Source organism: Lithobates pipiens, unplaced genomic scaffold, assembly GCF_037356315.1.
Source record: "Lithobates pipiens isolate NorthernLeopardFrog02 unplaced genomic scaffold, aLitPip1_a1.2 Scaffold_13, whole genome shotgun sequence".
In the NCBI taxonomy this organism is placed as follows: Eukaryota; Metazoa; Chordata; class Amphibia; order Anura; family Ranidae; genus Lithobates; species Lithobates pipiens.
Window position 1 is genome coordinate 2061360 of NW_027507718.1, and position 21660 is coordinate 2083019.

Sequence of the window (21660 nt, forward strand, 5' to 3'; positions counted from 1 at the left end):
TTACAAGGGGTAACTATTCAACAGAACTGTCACTATTTAAAAAAAATAAAAAAGCACTCCCAAAAAAGAAAAGGATTACTACTCATATAACTGAATTTTTGAGGAGATAATCTTGTTGAAACATTCTTCTGGATGTGTCAGATGCCTGGTCCCCAACTGGGATCTGTGGTTTCTTACATTGGCCTCTGTGTCACTACTGTTAGCTCTGTAGCTACAGGTATGGTCAAGCAAGCCATCCTCAAACTTCAGAAGAGAAATAATGAAACTGCCAATGCCTGGTCTCTGAGCAGCTTAATCTTCCTTTACTCTCCTCTGCCAGATCACCTTCCAGAGTACTTCTGCTGGCCTCTTTGCACTGATTGTGACTATTGCCTATTTATGATCAATGGCAAAACTAAAGAAAGGACACCGGGGCATTGATGTTTTTGTGAAAGACCTAGGCCACCCCTAGGCACTGTAATGAGAAAAAAAAGGTTAATGGAGGGTGTGGCCATGCTATGCTAACAGTGGGAGGGGCTTAAAGAAGGATAGTTAAATAGGACCTGAACCTACATGTTGTATACATACCACACATATGCCACAGCCCCCATACCCCCATATGCCTTAGAGAGGAGTATGCTTTACCATTATCAGTGTGCAACTTTGCAGGGAGTCTCTCAAAAGCTGTACACAAGAAGAAAGTAGACATGTGCAGAGTGAAATATTTTGTTTCGGAATTTCGTTTTAGTCTGAAAAATACATTTATTTAGTTACACCCGAAATTCATTTTTATTTATTTAGTTTTTCGTTCAAAAATTGCATTCGTCCGAATATCCACATGAATTACGGTCGAATCTGTATTTGAAGGCTTATGGTGTCTGTCGAATGTATAAAGAAGATTCAACGGAGCTAGTATATAGCATACTTCGTGTGAACTTTAGAACCCTATTAAAGTCTAGGGGACTCCAACGTTCAAAATATAAAGTGCTAATTTTAAAGGCTAATATGCAAGTTACTGTCCTAAAAAGTGTTTGCTCCAGGGGACATGTATCAATGCAAAAAAAAGTTTTAAAAACGGCAGTTTTTTTTGGGTGCAGTGATTTTAATAATGATTAAAGGGAAACAATAAAAGTTTAATATTCATTTAAATTTCGTACCTGAGGGGTGTGTATAGTATGCCTGTGAAGGGGCGCATGTTTCCCGTGCTTAGAACTGTCCCTGCACAAAGTGTCATTTCTGCAGGAAAAAAAGTCCTTTAAAATCACTCACGGCTATAATGAATTGTCGGCTCCCGTAATACAGAGATCACTCATTGAAAGCCATTGATAAAAAATAAAATTAAAAAAAAGTGTGGGGTTCCCCCAAATTCAATTACCAGGCCCTTCAGGTCTGGTATGGATATTAAGGGGAACCCTGCGTCATATTTAAAAAAGAATTGACATGGGGTTCCCCCTAAATATCCATACCAGACCCTTTATCCGAGCACCTAACCTGGCAGGCTGCAGGAAAAGAGGGGGGACGAGAGAGCGCCCCCCCCCTCCTGAACCGTACCATCCAGCATTCTACAAAATTACAGATGGGACAAACACCCCCCGGTCCAGGGGGGCAAACAAAGAGCCTAACATGGGCAAAAGTTATACAACAAATATCATTGCAGTCTATGGGAACTGCCTTGTTAATTTTGATAGTCCCCACTTGGCTGGCTTATATTCTAGTAATCAGCCTTAAAATGGGTATGGGAGCCCAAGTCCCACCCTGAGGGACATATATCAATGTGACCAATTTGGACAACCCCAAAAATGGAACAAGGAGAAGTGCCTTTAAAAATGCAAAATAGCTTAAAAGCTAGTAAATGGGGGGGGGAGTACTCTGCCTGTAAAATGGTGCATCTATAACATGTATCCAAAACGCTGCTTCAAAGATGTACGGCTTTAGAGAAAGCTTACAAATCTACATTGCAGCTGCAAGATTTTAACCCCCCAAAAAATAGCCTGCCCCCAATATATACAAGGCCATTTGGGTCGGTTAAGGCTTAAAATGAGAACCCCATATGAAAAATACCACCCCAAACTTAAAAAATATTGTTCACCTTCCACACACTGGGAAACAAACCCCTAGCCAAACACACAGCAAGCCAGCCCATGAAAGGGGGGTGGATGCTTGGGAGTAAGAGGGGCTGGGCACCCCAAAAGTCAACCACCTTGTTCCCATAATCAGGGAGACAAGTGCATCTTCCACACAACCTTAGGCTGGGGTTGTGGGCTGCAGACAGGGGGCTTTACAGAATGTGAAAGCCCTTTTAAACTAGTGGGTACAAGGTGCTTTGTGGTTGGTATTGGCCTGAGCCCAACATGTCCCAAAGGCAGCCAGCTATGTTGAATGCATGTGACCTTGTATGGTTCAAGGGGGGGGGGGTGGGTGCTCACTCTTCTTGCCCCTTTCCTAGCTGGTCCTGTTGTATGCTGTGAAAAAGGATGCGGTTTGGATTGGTGAAGGCAGCTCACAGCCTTTTAAGAATGGAGTGGAGTGTAGAGTTCCCCTTTAAAAGCAAAAGTTAGCCATGGAAAACCAAGGGATTGGGGGAGGGGGGGGGGGACAAGAGCATTGGAGAATGGAGTGTGGAGTCCCCCCCTCAAAAGCAAAAGCTAACCTATGGAAATCCAAGGGATTAGAGGTGGGAGACAAGAGCATTTGAGAATGGAGTGCAGAGTTCCCCTTTAAAAGCAAAAGTTAGCCCATGGAAATCCAAGGGATTAGAGGGGGGAGACAAGAGCATTGGAGAATGGAGTGTGGAATTCCCCTTTAAAAGCAAAGGTTAGCCCATGGAAATCCACGGGATTTAAATCCAAGGGATCCAAGGGAGACAAAAGCATTGGCGAATGGAGTATGGAGTTCCCTTTTTAGTTTAGCGCCCGTTCAACCCATGCAATTGCATATTCGTTGCTTAACATTTACTAAGATTTTGGGTGCACAGTGAACAAACTCATGTGAAAGAGCCGATTGCGCATGCGCACTGCTTACATTGAGCTCACACAGTTCTAAACATACTTGCACGCACAGCAAAGGTTCTCTGAAAAAGTTACTTTCTCATTCTATTTTGGGCATATTTGTTACTTGGCCAGTTGTTACTAAACTTCCTCACATCACCCCATAATATTGGAACCTCTATCTTCTGTTAATATTCAATTGGAGATGCCGTGCGCCATGTCCATAGTGATGCACATATTGCATTCTCCCGTGCGCCGAGATCGCTATAGTGACTCTGCTACCGGCGCACCATGTCATAAATATGGAAATGTGCATTGCACCTCACTGTGCACCTCTACTGATGACGCACAGCTTTAGTAAATCACCCCCAGGGTCTCTTAATTACAGTGACACAAACAAGAGTTTCACAGGCACAGACTGCATATACTGTACCTCTACACAATAATTTTCCAAAACAGAAACTCTGTTTTTACATATTCTTTTCTACACAAAGAATATAGCCAGAGAACTAACACGTCTGAACCTACAGTAAAAAAGAACTTCAATAAAATAATCAGGGACTAGCCACCCTCAACTGTTGAAAAAATGACCACTTTGGTCGGGTGTCTATAGTTACTAGTTACATATATAGTGTAGGGAATGGGAGTATATAAAGTATGATGTGCAGCAGCTATGAGAAGGAAACAACTTTAAGGCTGGATTCACGCCTATGCATTTTTAGTGCTTTTTGCATTTTTCAGATGTGGACTACAGGCCTTTTAACTTTGTTTCCTATGGAACACGTTCAGTAGTGCAAATCTGCAAAATGCGAAAAGCACTAAACTGCATAGGTGTGAATCCAGCCTAAGGATGGGTTCACACTAGAACACAGAGCGGTTCGCAGTAGGGGGTCCGGTGCATTTCTATTCACTGTTTCAGGTCCAATTTCAGCCCCGAATTTTTGGCTGAATTCGGACCTAAAATGGACCAGTAGATGTACAGGACTCCTGGGGAATGCACACCATAGCCGTTCCGGAGATATGTTAACCAGCTCCATAGAGAGTCAGCGACAATCTCCTGCTATGTGAATCGGATGTAGTGAAACCCGCATCCAATTTGCGATAGCGTGAACCCAGCCTAAGCCCTTGTATACACGGTTAGACATTCCGACGGAAAATGTCCGATCGGACCGTGTTGTCGGATAATCCGACTGTATGTGGGCTCCATCAGACTGCATCTGTCGGAATATCCGACGGATGCAGTTTTAGGGCTGGGCTATAAAACTTTCCGACAACATGATCCGATCGGACTTTGTCCGATTGTGTGTAGAGAATTCCGATCGGACAAAGTGCCACGCATGCTCAGATCAAATTCCTAGACCAAAGCTATTGGCTAATAGCCTGAACGTAGTCCCGTCGTAACGAAATAACGTAGTCACGTTACGTACGATTGGATTTTCCGACAACTTTGTTTGTGTATGCAACACAAGTTTCGGACAAAATCCGATGGATTTTGTTGTTGGAATGTCTGACCGTGTGTACAAGGGCTAAGATGTGTGTACATCACAGAGTAACAGAGTAGGGAGGTCAGGTGAATGAAATGTAGGCAATGGTGTTGATTTACTAAAACTAGAGAGTGCAAAATTGTGTATAGTTCTGCATAGAAACCACTCAGCCTCCAGGGTTTTTTTTGTCAAAGCTTAAAGTGTTACTAAACCCACCACAGTGAAATCAGTCTGTATATTACCATGCTTGTTATACTCACTGTGGAAACTAAGAGGTTAATCCTGCACATTGTGTAAAAAGACTGTTTAATTCTGTCTTCTCTGATCCTCCACTTCTTCTACATTCCCCAATCCATCTGCTGATAGTACAGAGCCTTGGTGTCACTCTGCACATGCTAAGTTTGCAGTGTATTGCTAGAGATTTTCTTTGCTTAGGAGGGTGCATCTGATCAGCACAGTGCCAATCAGCACTGTCCAGACAGAGGGTCAGGGGTCCTGCAGCCTCATAGGACAGTCAGAGTAGAATGAGAACTCCTCCTACAAGCTTTAACCAGACACTGAAAAGTTGAAGTTAGAAGCTGCACCAGATTTTGCATTCTCCAGTTTTAGTAAATCAACTACATTCTGTTACAAAATCTTGATAGCTGCACTCTTTACGCTGTGCCACACGCTGCACCTTCCTCACTGCTGTACTACCTTCTGTATTTAGAACAGCACACAGTTTTGGCATTCAAGAAAATATCATCTCAGCAAAGCCCTATCCCCACCCCCCTCGAAAACAAAGGAACCCTGCTTCCCTCAAGCAAAAGCACCTCAAATAAGAATTCCCCCTGCAGTAAAATCCTCCCTCCAAAAGCAGTTTCTCCCCCCTAATAGTATTCACCACTCACTTATGTCCCCCTGCACCTCTTTCCTCTGCGTACATTTCTGCATCTCTTCATCACCTGCCTATCATTTGCTCCTGCACCCCTTTGCCCACTGTTCTCTTAAGCACTCCCTCGTCCACTGCTCGACAGAACATTTTCTCTCCAAAAGTAACCCTCTATAAAGTCACCACTCACCTCTAAACTCTGCTGCTGCTCTCTTCTGCCCCCCCTTATCACACTCATATACCATGCAGCCACCTACCCCCTTCCCCTCACACATACCGAAGCCTCTATACACTCACATACAATGTAGCCTGCTGCCTCCACCCTTATCAACCTCACTTACAATGCATACAATGCATATCCTTGCCCTCTCATATATACATACAGTGCAGACTCCCCCTTCTCATACAAACATAAAACATAGCGCCTCTCACCCTCCTTGCAAATGATACAGCCCCCTTACACATATTCTATGCAGCCCCAACCACAGTAACTCATCACAGCCCTCCTGTTGATGTTGACAACTGAAGGTGGGCTTGGCAGGAACAGGAATTGTATAGGAAACGTGTTCTCTGCCAGCAGGGTTTGCACAGGTGTAATACAGGTAAAGGTAAGTTGGGGCAGTAGTCATCAGCAAGCTTGAGGGGTGTGTAGCTCTCCATGCAGCATGCATCTCCACATAAATACACTGTGACCATGGCAGTTGTCCCCTGCCATTCCCAATCCTGCTATTGCTGCCAATGACACAAACCTTGGAGTTTATGCTACTCCTACACTACAATCCATACACCATGAAGCAACACTGACAATATTATCCATGCTTCCAGGTGTTCCGAAGGCAGCATGATATGCAAGCCACATTTTTCTTCTCCCTTCTACCCTTCCCTCCTAACTATGCATGAACATCTTGGTGCCTTTTATTCTGAATCTGTTTACTTTGTCTTTATACTTTCCATATTAACTTCTTGTTCCATAAGTCTGCAATCAGTTGTTTGAGGGTGTGCTACAAATGGTGACATGTTATGGAGAGTGTGGTTAAAAGTGGATGTGGTCAGTAGAGTATCTTTGGATTTCATTTTGAAAAGTTGATAACCATAAATTGTCAGTATGGCAGTAGTACTCACTTTGGATGGTAAGATATGAGCAAATCACTTCAAATTGGAAACATTTTCACTAATATATGATTACCCATGAATTTATCTAATCCTGTTTGAATCTCAGTTAATGCGTATTTGTGAATAATGGATCCCAGAAGATAGGGATTTGCTGGAAAGACAGTGGATTCAGCATGTTTATTAATTGCTAACTTGCTTGGGTCACGAAGAAAAATACTTCTACGGGGAAGAATTTCCGGATGTTTTTTTTTTTTTTTTTTGTTATAGTTACCTTTTAAGGCATTTCTTCTTAAGTTAGGGGATAATGTTGCATTATTTTTGCAATCAGCATGTCAGTACATTTGCATAAGAAATATGTTCAAAATAACAAATGTTCATAAAGTTATAGTAAAACAAAATGCCCATGTTATTGCCAGTAAACCAAAAGCTTGCAGGAGTAATTTTTTTGTCAGTAGCCATGGTTATCAAAATGTTACTACATACATTACATGCTGATTTGTAGTACATATGCAGATACCTATCTGGATGTAATAGCTGATATATTACAACTTGACAGATTTGAAGGAGAAATGTGTTGTACTCCATCTGGTTATAAGTGCAGCAAGCCTACATTATGTCTGCATTATGTCAAATTTACTGGCACATTAGAGATATTTTTGTCATATTATGTAAAATCATGATCATACAGTATACAGTACTTATAGACATATGGAGATATATTAGAGTGCCTTAATTATGCATTTATTTTCTACACAGATGATTGTGATGGTCAGCTTGTGTCTTCTCTGCCTCAATCCTCCTTCAGCAGTTCATCTGAACTTTCCAGTACAGATAGCGCAGGCTTTGCTAGACTCAACAGGAGAGAAGGTAAGTTGTCCTTATCATTATGTTTGTTTATCTAATGAGAAAAAAAAATTCCAATGAAATTTTTTCTGGTTCCAATTCAGATAATATAAATACTCTGCTGATGCATTACACTAATTATGTATTCCTACACCTAAGATGCCTTCAGTCAATTTATTGTTTTCCTCCATGACAGGTCAGTACTCCAAACAAGCAGATGCTAATAGGCATTCTTATACAACAATGGTTTGTAAGAACAATAATTTGGCCCAAAGTATCATTAGATACGTTGGAACATTCCTGAGGTGTGCACCAGTTCCTTTCTTCCCCCTAATTGAACAAGCTGATTGGCTACCATGCACAGCTGCACCAGATTTCTCCAGTTTTAGTAAATCAACCCCTATGTATAATTATTAATGATTAATTTAATTTGGTTGACATAACTGTTAGTGGTATGGTCTAGTAAATGCTAAATTAATCTTTCTATTATTTTATAGAACCTAGGTAATAGTACAGCACTGCTGTTATTTTTACTCCAATATACGCTTCATCTAATGTAGATAATTGCATAATTTATTGCATAATTGCACCTTTCAATCATCATATAATAAGTCTCAGCAGAAACCATTACTGAAATACTGAGGAGAGATTTACCAAGCATTTGGCACAATGCAAACATCACTGCAATGTAGTACATTTGCACGGGAATATACAAGATTTTAATATATATCTCAATTGTTTTTCCATGCATTATTTTTTTGCTTTTTAAATTATTATAGAGCTGAAAATTTTATAGCTGGATTATATGTATGAAAAATAAGTTAAGCAAAATGTATCACTCAATACTCTAGGTTCAGTTTACTTATGTATTTGGGAACATTTTAATGAGATTATTTTATTATATGGAAAGGAGACAGTTACTTTAGCAGCACAGTGGTATAGTGGTTAGCACTCTCACCTAGCAGTAAGAAGGGTCACTGGTTCAAATCCCAACCACGACACTCCCTGCCTGGAGTTTGCATGTTCTCCCTGTGCCTGCGTGGGTTTCCTCCGGGTACTCTGGTTTCCTTCCACAATCCAAAGACATGCAGGTAGGTTAATTGGCTTCTGTCCAAAAATTGACCCTAGTATATGAATGGGGACCTTGGATTGTGGGCTCCTTGAGGGTAGACACCAATGTGAGTGTGCAATGAACAGGGATAGGGACAATTGTAGACACTCACACTGGATGGACTGGTGTCTTTATTCAACCTTACTAACTATCAAACTTTAGGTACATTTTTGCAGCACATTAACAAGAATAACATAAAACAATATAAAAACTATATATTTTTTTTTTATTTAACAAGCACTCCACAAAATTTTTGGATATGGAAGTTTTTGATGAGGAAAACATGATAAGAACAAAACGTTTTAGGACCATAGAAAGGAATGGCTATATCTGATATGTAGTAGACACCATACTGACTGGATTAGAACTACCCCTAGGAGCCAATTCAGTAAAAGCGCAAAGATATAGTAAGAGTGACCACCTAATTTAGCATTTGTTACAAATTATAATTTCTAATATAGGGCTATGGAAAAGCTTATTCATGGATATTGGCCTATTTTACATAAAGACAAAAAATGAGGTCCTGTATTTCCATCCAGATCAGGAAGTATACAGCATATAGAAGTGTGTCCTCTTTAATGGATAAATTGACCCTAATTGTAGTTGATCCCCCAAAGCATAGAGATTACTAGTTATTCTTGCAGTGCCAGCACTGCAGTGTATGTAAGGCACTTATATGTAGTGACCAGTTTTTACACCCACATATTGACACTTAATATAAAATAAATGACCTCAGAGGGATGGTAATAGAACAGGAGTGAATCAGAGCCTGATTGAACAGGGGTCAATCAAAGTGGATGATAAGGAATGACAACTTCTTCACAGAGAGACATTTTTGATTTTTCTGATACTTATACAATACATGCCAAAATCCTGAATATGAACTTTTCATTTACATGTTACCTTTATAATAGATAGCTACAAAGTAACAACATACAGTTGTGCTCATACGTTTACATACCCTGGCAGAATGTATGATTTCTTGGCCATTTTTTAGAGAATATGATAACACAAAACGTGTATTTCACTCATGGTTAGTGTTTAGCTGAAGCCATTTATCATCAATCAACTGTGTTTACTCTTTTTAAATCATAATCACAACAGAAACTACCCAAATTACCCTTATCAAAAGTTTACATATCCTGGTGACTTTGGCCTGATAACATGCACACACGTTGACACAAAGGTGTTTGAATGGCTATTAAAGGTAAACACCCTCACCTGTGATCTGCTTTCTTGTAATTAGTGTTTGTGTGTATAAAAAGTCAATGAGTTTCTGGACTCCTGACAGACCCTTGCATCTTTCATCAAGTTGTGCACTGACATTTCTGGATTCTGAGTCATGGGGAAAGCAAAAAGCATTGTCAAAGGATCTGCGGGAAAAGGTATTTGAACTGTATAAAACAGGAAAGGGATAAAAAAAGATATCCAAGGAATTGAGGATGTTAACCACTTCAATACCGGGCACTTAAACACCTTCCTGCCCAGACCAATTTTGAGCTTTCAGCGCTGTCGCACTTTGAATGACAATTGCGCGGTCATGCTACACTGTACCCAAATGAAATTTTTATCATTTTTTTCTCACAAATAGAGCTTTCTTTTGGTGCTATTTGATCACCTCTACGTTTTTTATTTTTTGTACTACAAATAAAAAAATACCGAAAATTTTGAAAAACAAAATGTTTTTTTTGTTTCAGTTTCAAAACTTTGTAATAAAGGACGTTTTCTCCTTCACTGATGGGCACTGATGGGGCTACACTGATGGGCACTGATAAGGCGGCACTGATGGGCACCAATGATGTGGCACCAGTGAAGTGGCACTGATGAGGTGGCATTGATGGACACTGATAGGCGGCACTGACAGGCGGCACTGATGGGCGACGCGGATGGGCGACACGGATGGGCGACATGGATGGACACTGATAGGTGGCACAAATTGGCACTGATAGCTGGCACGGATTGGCATGGATGGGCGGCACAGATGGGCATGGATAGGCGGCACAGATGGGCATGGATAGGCAGCACAGATGGGCATGGGTGGGCACTGATAGGCGGCACAGGTGGGTACTGATAGGCGGCACAGATGGGCACTGATAGGCGGCACAGGTGGGCACTGATAGGCGGCACAGGTGGGCACTGATAGGCAGCATTGGTGTTATACTGTACTAATGGATGCCAATCAGTGCCAAACAATAATGCATGCCAATCAGTGATGCCCATTGTGGGCACTGATTGGCATCCATTATGGGCACTGATTGGCATCCATTGTGCTGACTGGCATCCCTGGTGGTCTAGGGAGGATTACCTTTTGCTTAGCATCCCTGGTGGTCTGGTGGCGTCCCTGGTGGTCCAGTGTGGGCATCCTCGGGGGGGCTGTGCTGATAATCGATCAGCACAGACCCCCCCGTCAGAGGAGCAGCCGATCGGCTCTCCTCTACTCGCGTCTGACAGACGTGAGTGAGGAAAAGCCGATCACCGGCTCTTCCTATTTACACTGTGATCAGCCGTGATTGGACACGGCTGATCACGTGGTAAAGAGTCTCCGTCGGAGACTTATTACCGAGATCGTAGTTGCTGGGTGTCAGACTGACACCCCGTAACAACGATCGCCACGATGCGCGCCCCCGGGGGCGCGCAGCGGCTCATAATCCTGATCACGTCATATGATGTCCGATCAGGATTATGAAACCACTTTGCCACCATCAATTTGTAATAGGGCGGGTGGCAAGTGGTTAATTAGCACTGTTCAAACTCTAATCAAGAAGTGAAAAATGGGGGGTTCTGTTGAAGCCAAACCACGGTCAGGTAGACCAACTAAAATCTCAGCCACAACTGCCAAGAAAATTGTTTGCGCTGCAAAGAAAAACCCACAAATAACTTCAAGTGAAATACAGGACTCTCTGAAAACATGTGGTGTGGCTGTTTTCAAGATACACAATAAGGAGGCACTTGAAGAAAGATGGGCTGCATGGTCGAGTCACCAGAAGAAAGCCATTACTACGTAAATGCTACAAATTATCCCCCTTACAATATGCCAAACAGCACAGAGACAAGCCTCAAATCTTCTGGCACAAAGTCATTTGGAGCGATGAGACCAACATTTAGCTTTTTGGCCATAACCATAAACTTTGGAGAGAAGTCGACAAGGCTATGATGAAAGGTACACTATTTCTACTGTGAAACACGGAAGTGGATCACTGATGTTTTGGGGATGTGTGAGCTACAAAGGCATAAGAAATTTGGTCAAAATTGATGGCAAGATGAATGCAATATGTTATCAAAAAATACTGGAGGAACATTTGCATTCATCCGCCAGGAAGCTGCGCATGGGACCTACTTGGACATTCCAACATTACGATGATGCAAAACACAAGGCCAAGTCAACCTGTCATTGGCTACAGCAGAATAAAGTGAAGGTTCTGAAGTGCCCATCTCAGTCTCCTGACCTCAATATCATTGAGCCACTCTGGGGAGATCTCAAACGTGCAGTTCATGTAAGACAGCTCAAGAATTTACCGGAACTGGAGGCTTTTTGCCAAGAGAAATGGGCAGCTTTACCATCTGAGAAGATAAAGAGCTTCATCCACAAATACCACAAAAGACTTCAAGCTGTCATTGATGTTAAAGGGGTCAATACACGGTATTAAGAACTGGGGTATGTAAACATTTGATCAGGGTCATTTGGGTAGCTTCTGTTGTCATTATGATTTAAAAAGAGTAAACACAGTTGATTGATAATAAATGTCTTCAGTCAAACACTAACCATGAGTGAAAGAAAAGTTTTTGTGTTATCATTCATATTCTATAAAAAATGGCCAAGAAATCATAAGTTCTGCCAGGGTATCTGAACGTATGAGCACAACTGTATATATTTTACATCTCCTTCACATCTGTACAATTACATCTGGTCTTCTGCATGAAATTATATACTACTTTAATATTTAATCTCTTTGCTCTGAGTTTATTAGTGTCACTTTCTCAATAGCATTGCCAACCTGCTATAGTGACTCTATATGACTACTCAATCTAGGATATCGGTGTTGCAAATTTAGAATTTTGTAATCCTAGGAACATTGTGGCCAGTGCTTAACCTTTTATACCTTTTCAACAATTTTTTATAAAAAAATAATGTGTCCCACACTACCCGATAAGCTTCTTTTTTTGTTTTCTGTTTTGACCATTACAGACACATGCTATTACTATGATCTGCACCAGTAGGAGACACTTCTTACGTTGGTGAACCCAGGAAAGGATGATTTTCACACTGCACATGTGCAGGTGGGCAGGACCACCATGCGGCACACAGAATGACCAGGTTTCCCATGCAGGGGATGCTCAGGAGGTGTATTCACTTCTGTGCTTGCCTCCCTGTACAGTGCATGTAGGGCTATGCTTTCTGGTAGCAATGTATGCCCACAGGGTGTGTCCAAACCCCTAGCTCTCCTTCATGTGCAGTACACATAGGGGCATGCGTGCCATGGTGGTGGTGCCAACACCAGATGTTTATTCTACATAAGTGTGATTGGATATCCATGCAAATGCATGGCATCCAGGATTATGTATGCAGTTTAAAGTGGGAAGCTGAGTATGTTATATGCATCTAGGCGTTTAGACACTGGGCAGTTTTCATATCTACTGTACTTAGGCTATTATTTAAAGCTATTGTTTACTACTATTCTGTACTCCTTTTGGCTGGAATATAATTGCACAATCATTATAATTGTACAATAATATTGTATCATAATTGATGCACTTGAATGTTTATTATTATATTTATGTATTTTGGAAAATTTGCAGAACTAATGCATTTAGGTTTCATGAGTGTTATGATTAGAAGCACATACATATAGTACATATTGATCATTGTATACTGTATATATTGTATTGGGTACATCCAGATGTACCTTGACCAGTTAATATATAGACTTTTTCTTTTCCGTTTGCTCTGCACATTGAAGGGTTAACTATTTCAAATGGTGCATTATGCATTGGCCTACCTCCATACATCTTGATATGCTAGAACAATATGGTCACCTGATGATTCAACTGAATCCACAAACAGCTAAACTCTCAAATTAGACACAAAACTTGAATCCAACCCAATTTTACTTTTCAGTGTGCGGCACAGAGGATATTTTTTCAGTCTCCTGAAGTGTATAAAGAAAATAATCTTTTCAACCTAGTGTCAACTATGAGGACTAGAAGATAACTAAGGGACGATGAAAAATACAGGGAGGGTCTATTGAGGCTGTATCATATAGCACTAAACAGGAGAGGAACACAGAAGGAACAATGGCAAATGCTACATAAACATGACGCTATGACATTACTTCAACACTAGATTTCAGCATAGATGAGAACATTAGTAATCAAATACAATATATAGCAATAACAGAGAATAAAGTCACAGGTGGGACACAACATGGATTTTAAATAGCTTGATCTTCCTGTTTAAGTGAAGGTTTAAAACTCAATTTTGGAGTTCAAGTAGCCTGATCTTTCTGTCCAAACTAAAAAGGGCAATACTCCATTCTTAGTTTTAAAACACCTGATATTTCTATTCAGGCACAGAGGGTTAATACTCCGTCTTGGACTTTATCTGTCAAAGAAATTAAGGGATAGCAATCTATTTTAGGTTGTAATTTGAAGTTATTTCCCAATCTACACTTCTGAAGAGGTCCAAGTGATGAAACACAACAGACGGGCTTGAAGAAACATCAGTACACTTTCCTTTAAGCAGGTGCTTATTTTAATGCGATGAGCTCCAGTCCAGTAGGAGCTAAGATTGCACCTCTTCTCTTGAGTGTTACACATAGACGGATTTATTACATTATTATACACCGTATGGATTTATTGATTATTCAGGATTGCACATAGAGATACAAAGTATTGTTTTATGTTTTATTTTGTTTGAATTACAAATGTATTTTTTTTTCCATGTTGTTATGTGCACTGCCTAAAATTTTTTAACATCTTAGATATGCACACATTTCTAAAGGCTGCAATGTTATTTCAGACTTTGAAGGGGGCTGTAATCAACAAAGAACAATGAGATTCATCCACATTAAATCATAACTGCATGCACCTTTTTGCTTAGGATTTATCTGTGCCTCACACTTGTCTTATCTCCTTTACTTGTTTTGCATTGCCTATATTCTAAAAACGATGTAAAATGCAAATATGGTTAGACAGCATGCAAAAGTGACACAACCATTCTAATGGCATAAATAAAAGATACAAGATAGACTTTGCATGCCATTTCTTTATAGAAATTTACAGTGACTGAGCAATTCAGTCACAAGCATTTATTTCAATATAAAACTGCACAGACATTATGAAAAAAAAGTCAAATCCGTTACACAAGGTGGAAGGTAAGTCTTGACATGAATATTCAACATCTTTTTTTGTTTTCTGTTAAGGCACCATCAATTATATAATAACTCAACACATATTATTTGTATATTTCCAAGACCAGAAACTATCATGAATCATGATAAATATTAGAATGGCATGCACCTTTTCATTCACCCAGATTTGTACTCTCTTGATGGTGCACATGTTATTAGTATTGAGATTATGATATATTATATGTCAAGCGGGCAAACAATAAACCTTCATTGATTGTTATGAAAAATGAATTTTTATGGAGATAAATTGCTACAAAAAACTAAACTGCAATGTTTATATTCAACCAAGTGGCTTTAGTGTTGTTGCGTACATATCTCTATTGCTTTACTTTTATTCAGAATATATATATATATATATATATATATATATATATATGAACCAAGGTGTATTTCAAAAGGCCTATAATGCACCTCTCAGTGCCAGTTTCAGCAAACCAAAAATCACAAAAAATCCTAAAAAATATATAACATATATACGTGACCTATCCAGTTACTAAAAAGTACCAAAGAGGTTGACAAGATAGCAGCCGTTTTAAAAAATAAAACAATTATGTAACAAGTAGTACAAAAATCAATCAGTCCAATTACTGAAAACTTCAGTACTAAAACAGAGCTGTAGGCTAATCCGAGATAGAACCATGTAAAATTGATAAAAGTCCTTAATGCGCAGGAAAGGTGACAATAGTGGTTTAATCAGCGTTGCAAGGTGATATCAGTGTTTATTTCAAGTGCTATTAGTATGCCATCCACCAGATTTTCACAGGTTTTCACCACGTGTAGCTCGTCCCCCTAGGGGGTTAAACTCACCAGACAAAGCTGAAAAAAGCACCTTTAACCACTTGCCGACCGCCGCACGACGATATACGTCGGCAGAATGGCACGGGCAGGCATATGGGCGTATATATAAGTCCCTGCCTGCCCGCGGGTGGGGGGCCCGATCGGGCCCCCCCCCGGTGCCTGCGGCGGTCGGCATTCCTTCGAGAGCGATCCGGGATGAGGGGGCGGCCATTCATTCATGGCCACCCCCTCGCGATCGCTCCCGACGAATAGAAATCCCCCGTGACATCACTTCCTCTCCTGTAATGTAAACACAGGAGAGGAAGTGATGTATTCTCTCCTCCGTGTCGGTATTTTTCGTTCCGACACGGAGGAGAGCGGATCGGTGAGTTGCACCAACACTCTACACACACAGTAGAACATGCCAGGCACACTCACACCCCCCCTTTACCCCCCGATCACCCCCCCAATTACCCCTGCCCCCCAGTCACAGTGACACCAATGTCATTTTTTTTTTTTTTTTGCATTGGTGTCATTTGTGACTGTAATAACTGTTAGGGCAGTTAGAGTTAGCCCCCTTTAGTTCTAATGTACCCCCCTAACCCCCCCAATAAAGGTTTAACCCCGTGATCACCCCCCGTCGCCAGTGTCACTAAGGCTGGGTTCACATTGCAGCGGTTTATGAGAACGAATGTGATTCGCACCGCACTGCAGTGCAAATCACATCCGATCTCTGTGCGATTCGAGTTCAGCCATTCGCCGCACCCGCCGCACCCGCCGCACCCGCCACACCCGCCGCACCCGCCGCAAATTCGCACGGGACCCTTTTTTTGGCCCGCAGCAGAATCGGATCGCATGGGTGTTCACACCATGCGATCCGAGTTTGCAGATCGCACTGCGATATGCGAACTGATCTGGGGTTGTCAGTAACATTTCACTGACACTCCCAGCAGTTCGCATAGGGCAGTGTGAACTGCCGCCGGGAGGCATGCGATGCGGGAACCCGCCGCGGATTCGCGGCGTTTCCGCATCGCTCCAGTGTGAACCCAGCCTAATAAGCGATCATTTTTCTGATCGCCGTATTAGTGTCACAGGTGACGCTAGTTAGGCAGGTAGGTATTTAGGTTCGCCGCAGCTTTTTATAGCGCCAGGGACCCCCATATACTACCGCATAAAGCCCCCTGATTGCCCCCTAGTTAACCCTTTCACCTGTGATCACCATATAACTGTTACAGGTGACGCTGGTTGGTTAGTTATTTTTTTATAGTTTCAGGGCACCCGCCATTTATTACCTAATAAAGGTTTAACCCCCTGATCACCCGGCGGGTGTCATTTGTGACTAATAACTGTTAGGGCAGTTAGGGTTAGCCCCCTTTAGTTCTAAGGTACCCCCCTAACCCCCCCAATAAAGGTTTAACCCCGTGATCACCCCCCGTCGCCAGTGTCACTAAGGCTGGGTTCACATTGCAGCGGTTTATGAGAACGGATGTGATTCGCACCGCACTGCAGTGCAAATCACATCCGATCTCTGTGCGATTCGAGTTCAGCCATTCGCCGCACCCCGCCGCACCCGCCACACCCGCCGCACCCGCCGCAAATTCGCACGGGACCCTTTTTTTGGCCCGCAGCAGAATCGGATCGCATGGGTGTTCACACCATGCGATCCGAGTTTGCAGATCGCACTGCGATATGCGAACTGATCTGGGGGTGTCAGTAACATTTCACTGACACTCCCAGCAGTTCGCATAGGGCAGTGTGAACTGCCGCCGGGAGGCATGCGATGCGGGAACCCGCCGCGCATTCGTGGCGTTCCCGCATCGCTCCAGTGTGAACCCAGCCTAATAAGCGATCGTTTTTCTGATCGCTGTATTAGTGTCACAGGTGACGCTAGTTAGGCAGGTAGGTATTTAGGTTCGCCGCAGCTTTTTATAGCGCCAGGGACCCCCATATACTACCGCATAAAGCCCCCTGATTGCCCCCTAGTTAACCCTTTCACCAGTGATCACCATATAACTGTTACAGGTGACGCTGGTTGGTTAGTTATTTTTTTATAGTTTCAGGGCACCCGCCATTTATTACCTAGTCTCACTAGTGTACCCCTAAATTTAGGGGTGTCTACTTTCCAAAATGGGGTCATTTGGGGGGGGTTTGTGCCATCTTGGCATTTTATGGCCTTCAAAACTGTAACGCCCTTAGAAAGCCTGAAGGCGGTGCTTGGTTTTCGGGGCCCCGTACGCGGCTAGGCTCCCAAAAAGTCCCACATATGTGGTATCCCCGTACTCAGGAGAAGCAGCAGAATTTATTTTGGGGTGTCATTTCACATATGCCCATGGCATGCGTGAGCAATATATCATTTAGTGACAACTTTGTGAAAAAAAAAAAAAAAAAAAGTTTGTAATTTTCCCGCAACTTGTGGCAAAATATAAAATATTCCATGGACTCAACATGCCTCTCAGCAAATAGCTTGGGGTGTCTACTTTCTAAAATGGGGTCATTTGTGGGGGTTTTGTGCCATCTTGGCATTTTATGGCCTTCAAAACTGTAATAGGTAGTGAGAAGTGAACTCAAAAATGTACGCCCTTAGAAAGCCTGAAGGCGGTGCTTGGTTTTCGGGCCCCGTACGCGGCTAGGCTCCCGAAAAGTCCCACATATGTGGTATCCCCGTACTCAGGAGAAGCAGCAGAATTTATTTTGGGGTGTCATTTCACATATGCCCATGGCATGCATGAGCAATATATCATTTAGTGACAACTTTGTGAAAAAAAAAAAAAAAAAAAAAAGTTTGTAATTTTCCCGCAACTTGTGGCAAAATATAAAATATTCCATGAACTCAACATGCCTCTCAGCAAATAGCTTGGGGTGTCTACTTTCTAAAATGGGGTCATTTGTGGGGGTTTTGTGCCATCTTGGCATTTTATGGCCTTCAAAACTGTAATAGGTAGTGAGAAGTGAACTCAAAAATTTACGCCCTTAGAAAGCCTGAAGGCGGTGCTTGGTTTTCGGGGCCCCGTACGCGGCTAGGCTCCCAAAAAGTCCCACATATGTGGTATCCCCGTACTCAGGAGAAGCAGCAGAATTTATTTTGGGGTGTCATTTCACATACGCCCATAGCATGTGTGAGCAATATATCATTTAGTGACAACTTTGTGTAAAAAAAAAAAAATATTTTTTTTTTGTCATTATTCAATCGCTTGAGGCAAAAAAATAAAATATTCAATGGGCTCAACATGCCTCTTATCAATTTCCTTAGGGGGTCTACTTTCCAAAATGGGGTCATTTGGGGGGGTTTTGTACTGCCCTGCCATTTTAGCACCTCAAGAAATGAGATAGGCAGTCGTAAACTAAAAGCTGCGTAAATTCCAGAAAACGTACCTTAGTTTGTAGATGTGACAACTTTTGCGCAAACCAATAAATATACAATTATTGACTTTTTTTTTACCAAAGACATGTGGCTGAATACATTTTGGCCTAAATGTATGACTAAAATTGAGTTTATTGGATTTTTCTAATAACAAAAAGTAGAAAATATCATTTTTTTTCAAAATTTGCGGTCTTTTTACGTTTATATCGCAAAAAATAAAAATCGCAGAGGCAATCAAATACCATCAAAAGAAAGCTCTATTTGTGGGAAGAAAAGGACGCAAATTTTGTTTGGGTACAACATTGCATGACCGCGCAATTACCAGTTAAAGCAGCGCAGTGCCAAAGTGTAAAAAGACCTCTGGTCATTTACCAGCAAAATGGTCCGGTCTGAAAGTGGTTAAGGAGGTATTCCCTCTCTAGGTTTACTACATTTCCATTGCCATCCACTAGGGTCCAGCTGCCAAAAGTGCTCCAAACACGTCAAAAAATATAAAGAAGAATTTGCACATAGCGTAATTCTGTTTTATTTCAACGTTAGTCACACAAGCTAAAAAGACCCCCTATAATAATCTGCGTACATTATTCAAAAGTAATACAGCATTTAGTCAGCAAGGAGACACATGCGGACGCTCCTGGTGTTGGAAAATGATAGAACATACATTCTCTAAATGCTGTATTACTGTGAAAACCTGTGAAAATCTGGTGGATGGCATACTAATAGCACTTGAAATAAACACTGATATCACCTTGCAACGCTGATTAAACCACTATTGTCACCTTTCCTGCACATTAATGACTTTTATCAATTTTACATGGTTCTATCTTGGACTTTGCCTACAGCGCTGTTTTAGCACTGAAGTTTTCAGTAATTGGACTGATTGATTTTTGTACTACTTGTTACATATATATATATATATATATATATATATATATATATATATATATATATATATATATTTTTTTTTTTTTTTTTTTTTTTTTCTGGAGGTATGGTCTCTTTAAATGTCCTGTGTTAAATTCATGAAAGCATTTCAACAACTTTTGACAATTTTGACAATTTTGACAATTATGACATGTATGTAGTTCCCCTTTGTGTCTCTTTTACAATGTGTTAGTCATGACTGTGACAAATTCAAGCATAATTTCTCCAGTGCATGGATAAAGAAACTGAAGTTAATTATAGGCAACTAGTGTACATGGACAAACCATAGTTGGGGGGAGGGGGGGAGCAATGTTTTTATCTTCAATTATAGTAATTTACAGTTGTGCTCAAAAGCTTGCATACCCTGCCAGAAATTGTATAATTTTGGCATTGATATTCCAAATATTTTATTTAACCACTTCCCGACCAGCGCACGACGATGTACGTCGACAGAATGGCATGGGCAGGCATATTGGCGTACAGGTACGTCCAATATTCAATGCCGCCCTGCCATCGGGAGCGCGCCGCTGGCCGCGCGCTCCCGCGCTGGTCGGGACCCCTGTGAGTCCGGTCGCGGGACCCGCGGACTCGATCGCCGCGGGCATCCCCGCGATCGTCTCATGGAGCGGCCGAATGGAGGAAAAGCTGTGTAAACAACATTTCTCAATTCTGCCTAGCAACTAGTGACGCTGATCTCTGCTCCATGTGATTGGAGCAGAGATCAGTGTTCACTAAATGAAAGCCCAACCCCCCCACAGTTAGTAACACACCCCTAGGAACACTTAACCCCTACACTGCCACCCACTGGTTAACCCTTTCACTGCCAGTGTCATTTACACAGGAATCACTGCATTTATATAGCAGTGATTACTGTATAAATGACAATGGTCCCAAAAATGTGTCAAAAATGTCCGATGGGTCCCCCACAATGTCGCAGTCACAATAAAAATCGCTGATCGCCGCCATTACTAGTAAAAAAAAATAATAAAAAATTATTAATAAAAATGCTATAAAACTATCCCTATTTTGTAAACACTATAACTTTTGCGCAAACCAATCAATAATCGCTTATTGCGATTTTTTTACCAAAAATATGTAGAAGAATACGTATCGGCCTAAACTGAGGGAAAAAAATGTTTTTTTATATATTTTTGGGGGATATTTATTATAACAAAAAGTAAAAAATAATGCGTTTTTTTCAAAATTGTCGCTCTATTTTTGGTTATAGCGCAAAAAATAAAAACCGCAGGGGTGATCAAATACCACCAAAAGAAAGCTCTATTTGTGGGAAAAAAAGGACATCAATTTTGTTTGGGAGCCACGTCGCACGACCGCGCAATTGTCAGTTAAAGCGACGCAGTGCCGAATCACAAAAAGGGGTCTGGTCTTTGACCAGCAAATTGGTCCTGTCTGCAAGTGGTTAAGGATAGTGATCATATGAAGCAACGTATTATTACATGGTTGGTTGTTTATTAAATCATAATGATAACATAAATCACCCAAATGGCCTTGATCAAAAGTGTACATACCCTGGAATGTATGGCCTTGGCACAGACACATAAGATGACACACACAGGTTAAAATGGCAATTAAAGGTTAACTTCCCACATCTGTGTTTTTTTAAATTGCAATTAGTGTCTGTGTATAAATAGTCAATGAGTTTTTTAGCTCTCACATGGATGCACTGAGCAGGCTAGATACTGAGCCATTGGGAGCAGTAGAGAACTGCCAAACGACCTGCATAACAAGTTAATGGAACTTTGTAAAGTAAGAAAACGATATAAATAGATATTCAGTCTTTAA

At 41.4% G+C, this 21660-nt stretch overlaps 1 protein-coding gene across 1 annotated transcript in view; it reads left to right on the top strand.

Moving 5' to 3' along the window:
- Positions 1-21660, top strand: part of CNTNAP4 (contactin associated protein family member 4) — a 524353-nt gene that overhangs the window by 135977 nt on the left and 366716 nt on the right. Inside the window, exon 2 of the mRNA XM_077474781.1 lies at positions 7191-7301. Within this exon, the coding sequence (XP_077330907.1) occupies positions 7191-7301 (111 nt within the window). The remainder of the gene's footprint in view (positions 1-7190; positions 7302-21660) is intronic.